The following is an 8219-nucleotide window of genomic DNA, read 5'->3' on the forward strand; positions in this document are numbered from 1 at the left end:
GTCCTGGGGACTTAATGCTTAAGGGCTATTCTCAGGTCCCCTTAGTTATTTCCCCTCTAAGGGGGTCTAACCTGCATGAGTAGCAACATGCCGGGGAGAAAAGGTCAAGGGGTCTAAACACATGACCAAGGATATGCTAGGGGACTTCCGCTCTGGTGACCTTCTGTACCCGGCCTGTCATCCTTGCACTGCTCTTGTCTAACTGCCTATCTGTCCTATCCACTGCCTATTGCCACTCCCAATTCTTGACTAGAACTGCAGTTCTCATTGACTACCCCTCCTAAATCCCCATCTCAAAAAAATGACACCACCTTAGCCTTGGCCAGTGGTGCTAAGTGGTTAGAGCATCCATCAGTACACAAGGGTCAGGGCACATACCCAGGTTGCTGGTTCGATCCACGGTCAGAGAGCGTATGGGAGGCAATGGGTCTCTCTCTCTCTCTCTCTCTCTCTCTCTCTCTCTCTCTCTCTCACCAATAAAAAACATCCTAGGGTGAGGATAAAAAAAAGACACCACCATCCACCCAGACCATAAACTCTGACCTCATCCCAGTACAATTCTCTCCCAGCATTCAATCAGCCAAGGAGTCCTCACAATTCCACAACTCAGGAGAGTTACACCATCCCTCCTCTCCATCTCCATTGCCCCAGGAAGGCCAGCTCCACCTCATTTCCTATATATATATTGATTGATTTCAGAGAGGAAGGGAGAGGGAAGGAGAGATAGAAACTAAGAATCATTCATGGACTGTCTCCTGCACCCCCCTCCTGGGGATGGAGCCCTACCGGGCATGTGCCCTGACCAGGATTCACACCGTGACCTCCTGGTTCATAGGTCCACCCTCAACCACTGAGCCAAGCCAGCTGGGGGGCCTCATTTCCTTTCTAACCCTCACCCAGCCCACGTGCTTCATGTACCATCCAGACCAAACCAGATGCAGTTCCCTGATCGCTCCTTGTGCTCCCTTAGCTCCCAGGATTCGTCCCTAAGCAAATCCTGCTCAGGCTACAATTCCTTCCGTGTGTCCCACTCTCCAGGCCCCTCGGGAAGAACTACAGACGCGGGATTATGAACTTAATTTACCCGCCCCCTCCGCCGTCAGGGCGCCCCGCGGCCCAATCCAGAAGAAGGTTTCGGTATCCTAGTGTCCCACCGCCAACGACTTCACCCAAGCCCCACCCTGATTGGCTGCCACCTGGGCCTGAGCCCTGCATGGATTGGTCCTTACCGCCGGGCCCAGGCTCGGATTGGTCCAGGCTGCCCACGTGGGCCTCCTGAACAGCCGGTTGGGGAGCGTCCGGCCATGGGGGAGCGTCCGGCCCCGGCGGGGGTCCGCAGGGTGGAGCTGGAGGAGGCCCTGGAGCTGAGGACTAACTGGCGGCACGCGTGCCACGCGCTGCTCTACGCCCCGGACCCCGGGCTGCTCTTTCGCCGCATCCCGCTGCGTTACGCGGTCCTGGTGAGGAGGGGGCGCGCCCGACCCCTTCCCCGCTCTCCTCCCTCCCGGGAAGCCGGCCTCTGGCGCCCCGGCCAACCCCCGCTTCCCTGTCCTGCAGATGCAGATGCGCTTTGATGGGCGTTTGGGCTTCCCGGGCGGCTTCGTGAATATTTCGGATGGCAGCCTGGAGGACGGGCTGAACCGCGAGCTGAGCGAGGAGCTGGGCGAGGCCGCGGCCGCCTTCCGCGTGGAGCGCGCCGACTACCGCAGCTCGTACGCGTCGACCGGCCAGCGCTTCGTGGCCCACTTCTATGCCAAGCGCCTGACGCTGGAGCAGCTGACCGCCGTGGAGAGAGGCGCCCCGCTGGCCCAGGACCACGGGCTGGAGGTGGGGCCAGCCTGGAAACCCCCATCCCACGTCCTCCCTCCTCCACCCAAAGCCTCGCCCCGGGTTTCCTAGTTGAAGCCTTGGTTAGCTTTCATCTGGATGACTGACCCACCTACCCCCCACCCCCGTGAAGTTTCTCCATTACTCCTCCTTTACAGACCTCCGCAGCCAACTTTCTAGAACGCACCCAAACCAGCCTCACTCCTGCTCCCCTTTTCTAGTGGCCAGGCATTGCCCCCTGGGCCCCTGGATAGGCGATGTGGTCCGATACTTCGATACTTCGTGGGGAAACCTTGGCACTTAAGCTTGGGAATCAGGGGGACAGATGGTACATGGGGATGGGTCTCAAACTTTGGTAGTTATCAGAATCATCTGGGAGGCCTATTCAAACAGTACTTACTGGCCCCCCTCCCAGAATTGCTGGTTCAGTGGAGGCGGGAGGGGAAGACCTGAGAATCTGTAATTTTCAGAAGTTCCTAACTGCTGCTGCTATGGCTGGTCTGGGGGCCACATTTTGAGAACTACTGGTATAGGACCAAGCAGGCATCCTGGAGGCAGCAGCCACTAACGGTTCTAGAGCTGGATAGCGTGACTCGGGTCACCTGTCTGCAGAGAGCTAGGCCCACCTGGCTTTCCTGAGATGTGAGTCCCCAGGCCTGGTTGCGCTGGACGGATACGGGGTGAGGTGTCTGATCTAGGACGACGGGCCGGGATGAGCTGCCTGGGTGCCCAATGTCTCCTGTCCTTTTCCTTTCCCAGGTGCTGGGCCTGGTGCGGGTGCCCCTGTACACCCTGCAGGATGGTGTGGGCGGCCTGCCTGCCTTCCTGAAGAATACCTTTATTGGAACTGCACGGGAGCAGCTGCTGGAAGCCCTCCAGGACTTGGGACTCCTGGAATCTGGCTCTGTCCTCAGGCCATGAGGCCTCAGCTCTGCCATCAGGACCTCTGTGCTTGTGAGAGAGGGAGGAGAAAGGAGTGTTTTCTTTCCCTGGGTCTGAGCCTGAGAGGTGACAGATTAAAAGGAGAAGTACGTGCAATATGCTCTGAGCATAGGGCCCCCAGCAACTCATGGCATCAGACGCAAAAAGCTGCATCTCACCCCAGGGGCCCTGGTGAATCTCAGAGCCTCTCTCCTCCCTCTACATTTGCACACACACACAGCCTGGCAGCCCCCAGACATTTGAATGTAAAGTCTGCACCCACACACAAGCTGATGCCTCCCTGACCCCCAAAGTTTAGTTTAACTGGGAAGTGGGATGCGTGGGCCTAAGCTGTCACCATCCCATCCTCTTGCCGAGGAGGAGCTTCTGAACCACTCTCCTACATGGTCTCTTCCCACAGGCATACATGGCTGCCCTCCAGGGTCTAGCCCAGCCCACGATTGTTGAGGACAGAGAAGCAGAGGACCCCCTTTTCCCTCTGAAAGTGGTGGCATCCTTGCCTGGGAATTGGCCAGAGCAGTAGACCCCTGAAAGGAGGTTAAAGGGTCCTAACCAACCCCTTGCTGTCTTCTGAAACTGAGCAGAAAGATGTGAGGAAATGGTTTGGTCTCCTTGGACTGACCTTGAACTTGACACATCTGAGTCCTGGTGCATCTCCTTCAGGGTTTTCATCTTTGGGACCCTTTAGACTCTGGGGACATCAGAAGGAAGCTGACGCAGTCCTAAGCTAGCCCTGCTCTGATAAAAAGAGCTTCCCAGTAAAGAGTTTATAGTGGCTTCCTGGCCCTCTTGTTCTTTCAACAATATGTATGAGGAATTGGAGATCTAAAGACGAGAGCCATAGGACTTGCTCCCCTCGGGGCTGGGAAGCTTTCGGGGGGCTAAATGGTAAATATTGTAGGCTTTGTTGGGCCACATGGTCTTTGTAGCAACTGTTCAACTCTGCCATGTCAAAAGTATTAATGGACAATACATAAATAAATGGGTGTGGCTGTGTTCCAATAAAACGCTTTATATTTAAGTATATTTTTATTTATTTCAGATAGGAAGGAAGAGGGAGAGAGAGAAAAAAACATCAATGATGAGAATCATTGATCAGCTGCCTCTTTCACACCCCACACTGGGGATCGAGCCTGCAACCTGAGCATGTGCCCTGACCTCCTGGTTCATAGGTCGACATTCAACCACTGAGCCAAGCTGGCCAGGCAAGACTATTTTTAAAAGGAGGTGGCCAGCCTGTGGGCCATAGGTTGCCAACCCCTGCTCTAGAGAGAAAGATAAGATTAATAATTTTAATTATGATGCCTATTATTTTTGTCAGTGTTAAAAAGGAAATAATGGATTGATGCAGGTCCTAGCTTGATATTTTTTACTTGAGGTGGTCTGGAAGGGCCTTCTCCGAAGAGTCACAGGTAAAGTCACGGTCCAGGTGGCTAACGAAGCAAGAGACTGACATGTTGGAGAAGGGAGTGTGAACTCAGAGCCAGCATCCTCTTCGAACAGGAGGAGGGATCAAAAGGCCAGTGACAGTGGCAGGAGGGGAAAGCGGGTACAACTGGACAGAAGGAACCTGCGAGGAGGAGGCTTTTGAAGAAAGGAGGGGTGAGTAGCGGTCTGGAAGGGCAACAGAGAACCGAGTGGGCCCCAGGAACCCTTCTCCGCCTTTGAAGGTGGGGCAGGGGAGCAGCTGCAGAGGTCAGGTAGGTAGACACCCAGAGAAGTTAAGACTCTGCTGTTTTCCTCCTAACCTAACCCTGAGCCTTTTGTAAATGCCAGATGAAGCCCTCAGCGAGGACCGCCCGGAGGAAACGGACACTTGGGTGCCTCTAGGATCCCCGCCCACCTGCGATTTATATCACAGCCTCTAGCTCATCTCTGCAGGGGAGGGGAGTCCCCTGAGGCCCAGGGAGACGGGAGCAACTGGGCCATGACCGCAGAGCTGGTTAGGTCCCTCCCCTCAGGATCCCACCTGGGCACATCTGCTTGGCACTCATGTTGAGATGTGTCGGGTCCAGTCTCATACACCGTTCCTAGTGTCTATAGTACGAGTGTATCAGCACCATGTCCCCCTGCAGTTATGTTGGGGTCCAGCCCCAGCAGGTCCAGGGGTTCCCAAAGGTGTGGACAGAGTCAGCAAAAACTGAATGACATGGAGGCAGCTTTCAGTTGATCAGCATAGCCAGATTCTCTAGCCAGGTTCTCCCGCCAGGTTCCCTCTTTATTCTCCTGTTACATCTGTATTTATACCATTTGATTTTAATCCTATCCATTCTATTCCAAAGGTTAGGGTGTTTGTTATCTCCATTCCAAGGTCACTACTGTTCTGTTAAGCTATAAGGAAGTAACTGAAGGAGATTATCCTAAGTAAAGATTATGTAGTTTAAGCATGATTGTTCGTAGTTAAGGTGATTAACTACCCGCCTGGCACTTAGTTAAGGGGTTTTACTGATTTATTCCCGTCCTTAGTCTTGTTAATCCCTAACTCCAGGGAAAAATTCCCACCTGGGGAAACAACCTTTCTCGGAGAGGTGACCCTGGTGAAAACACATAGCGCTAAGAAGGGGAGCAAACATATTAAGAACAGTATGCCATATACGCCAGGTCCCTTGAAACATATGCTGTGCAGATGTTACTTCCCTGCAGCAACTGTGTCAAGCAGCAAGGATGGACTGGCTTCCGGCAATTGCTTATTTATTTAGACCAAATATTCTTATTTTTCAGGTCTCTGTTGACTATTGGGAGGGTGAGGCCATGACTCTCCTATGTCATCCCACACCCCCCTCCCAGTCACTAGGCCACGTGTCAGTGAGCGTCCTCAGTGTTCATCTGTGGCCTGGTCCATTTCACTTGCCCCCTTGCCCCCCCAACCCCCCATCCTGCTGCAGGATAAGGAAACCCGCTTGGTTGCCCATGTAGGATTCATTCCCTTGGCCTTGTTCAACCCAGTCACCAGGGGTAGAGCAAAAACGGGAAGTTTCCTGGCAATCCTGGACCCGAGCTAGCGGCTGCGGTGACTCTCAGCCAGGACTTGACCTCCTCTTCCGTATCTGAAATACCAGTTTGAGGTTCCTGTGATGAGGGTTAACCAAAGCAGCACCTGGGACGCAGCTTTGCAGAGCCGCACCCAGCACAGCTGCAGCACCCTAAGCCCCCCGCCCCACCTCGCTCCTGCTTGTTAGCACATTTTGTTCCTGGGAAGGTGAGTGGCCTAGGCTGCCTTCCCCCAAACACATATTCCTGCTTAGTCAGCAACATGGTCTCACCTCTCAGTTCTGTGCTTTTGCCTGGAGTAATGGCTGCTGCTGCTGCGTTAACACTTCTGGGCCCCGTGCTGTCTGAGCCACCGGCTCCCTCTGCTATCGAGTGTGCAGCGGAGCTGCTGCTTTTAGGCAGAGACATTTGAGGAAAGAGTGGCTGTCACCTTCCTCAGTTACTTGACACCTTCAGAAACTGCTAAGGAGACAGACCCGGGCAACGGTGGACAAGTGGGGAGGGATGCTTTCCGTGAGTCTCAGCTTATTGCACAGAAATCAGATTTCCCCCCTCCCAAACCCTCTACCCCACTCAGACAAATTAATCTTCCTTTTAAATAGAGAAGGAAACATTTTATCTGTGATGAAATTAGTGAATGGCATCAGAATTAGAGCCAAACTAGAAGCATTAGGTGAAACTAAGAATTCTTGAATTGATCAAGAGATGATCCACAGCGATCACATGAATTTCAGATTATATCCAGCAAAATCTATTGGAAACGTAAGAAGAAATCAACAGTATTGGGGGATCACACATTTCCTCAGTCCTTGGCAGATAAAATGTCTAGGTTAAAGTATAGAATCTAGGATATAAATATTAACAAAGTGATGGCAACAATTAACATTTTTTTTTCAGTATTTTCTGTGTGACAGGCACTATTCTAACCTCTTTTCATGTATTAACATACTTAGTCAAAACATCCATAAGAGATAGACATATGCTTATTTCCATTCTTCAAATCTAAAACCTTAGGCACAAGGGCCAACAAAATAATATACTTTACCTAAAACAAATTTGGAATATAACGTGAAGCAAAGGCAATACCTTTAAGGACCCAGGGAACATTTCCCGAATTAGTCATATATTGGGTCTTAGAAAGCCTCAGGAAATTTTCTCCAGCCGTGTACCACCCTCTCCGAAATGATGAAGTACTATCACATTCTGCGATCACAATGTGTAATGAACTTAGAAATAAATGGCATGGATAGACACACTGAAATTCGTCCTGCCTCCAGAAGTCTCAAAATGTTATAAAAAAGGGTTTGGGGCCTAAGAACCCTGTTGCATGCAGGGATCCTGCACACAGCTCCAGGTGGGGAACCCCAGGGACCCCCAGATCCTCCCAGGGATCCAAGCGTTCGTTTGGCAGAATTGAAATTAGTCCTTGACAACAGGTTCTGCTGTGGGGCCGGCTCTGAAGCTGTCATCCTCCTACCTGAAGTGGGCCTGCCACCAGGAAAAGCCAAACCAGACATCTGGAGACGGACCCTGGGTTTTGCCATGTAAAGGGCTGAGGGAAATTTCGGGATCCTGCACTTTTTTCTGGTAAGTTCTAAAGCAGTGGGAATGTGCTGAGACACATTGGGTCTGACCATTTTTTTCCTTGTTTCTGAGATGCACATTTTAAAAATCTCAACATCAGATGGGTCTTGCAATTGATGATGGGTCTTTTGCTGCCCAGGGCTGAAAACTTTGGGGATGAATGCCTGTCGGCCCTGTCGGCAGCTTGGAGGGAATCCCAGAGAACTGAAGAAATGTCGCAACACCATGGCTCTTATGGCTCAGAAGTTAATGTTTTGTGAAAAAACAGACACCTATAACTCCATGTTGAAACATGATTCAAAAGAGCCGGACGCTGTGCAGAAGTTTTCGGGACATCTAAACCAATTTATTTTGCTTGTGTTTCCTTCCCGTGTGTTCACAGGAGTGATCTGTGATAAAACCCATGTCTACACAAGTCAAACCTTTTTCAATATATAGAATTTTTTTTCTTACAAACTTCTAAGTGATAAAGCTTTGTGTTACGACTTAATGGCAGCATTTTTCTTTCTTAGAGGAACATAAAATCATAATGCACGCTGCCATCCATAATGTCTTAGAGTAGCTGAAATGCAGGAGGGGAAAACGGCATTTTTTTTACTCCGGTGGCGTCTGGTGTCATAAGTAACTTTTAAGAACCTGCGCTGTTCAGGAGGACTAAGAGACAAGGAGTCAGAAATGCCAACATCATGGCTGCTCTGGCTCATCTGTGCCTGGGGCACCGGGCAGAGACCAGGACCGGGCAGCCCTGCATGGAAACAGGCGAGGTCGTAGACACCAAACATGTGGCTGGAAGCTGCGTTGGGCCAGGGGAGGCATGATGCTGGGTGGCTCCCCCTCCCCCACAGCAGGGACAGGAGGAGGAAGTTCTGAGCTGC

General features: G+C 51.6%; 1 protein-coding gene across 1 annotated transcript; it reads left to right on the forward strand.

Annotated features, from left to right (window-relative positions):
• The first annotated feature begins 1295 nt into the window (after nucleotides 1-1295).
• On the forward strand, nucleotides 1296-3790 carry NUDT16 (nudix hydrolase 16). Its single transcript, XM_070391128.1, has 3 exons — nucleotides 1296-1460; nucleotides 1558-1827; nucleotides 2587-3790. The coding sequence occupies exons 1-3, from the start codon at nucleotides 1305-1307 to the stop codon at nucleotides 2746-2748; spliced, it is 588 nt and encodes a 195-aa protein (XP_070247229.1). The 5' UTR covers nucleotides 1296-1304; the 3' UTR covers nucleotides 2749-3790.
• Nucleotides 3791-8219: the final 4429 nt, after the last annotated feature.

This window comes from Myotis yumanensis, unplaced genomic scaffold, assembly GCF_028538775.1.
Source record: "Myotis yumanensis isolate MYYU_CA2020_CCGP unplaced genomic scaffold, mMyoYum1.0.hap1 SCAF_14, whole genome shotgun sequence".
Classification (NCBI taxonomy): Eukaryota; Metazoa; Chordata; class Mammalia; order Chiroptera; family Vespertilionidae; genus Myotis; species Myotis yumanensis.

Coding starts and splice junctions, on each gene's coding strand:
- NUDT16 (XM_070391128.1), top strand. CDS start 1,305: ATGGGGGAGCGTCCGGCCCCGGCGGGGGTCCGCAGGGTGGAGCTGGAG. Junction 1,461..1,557: donor CGCTGCGTTACGCGGTCCTG/GTGAGGAGGGGG, acceptor CCTGTCCTGCAG/ATGCAGATGCGCTTTGATGG. Junction 1,828..2,586: donor CCCAGGACCACGGGCTGGAG/GTGGGGCCAGCC, acceptor TTCCTTTCCCAG/GTGCTGGGCCTGGTGCGGGT.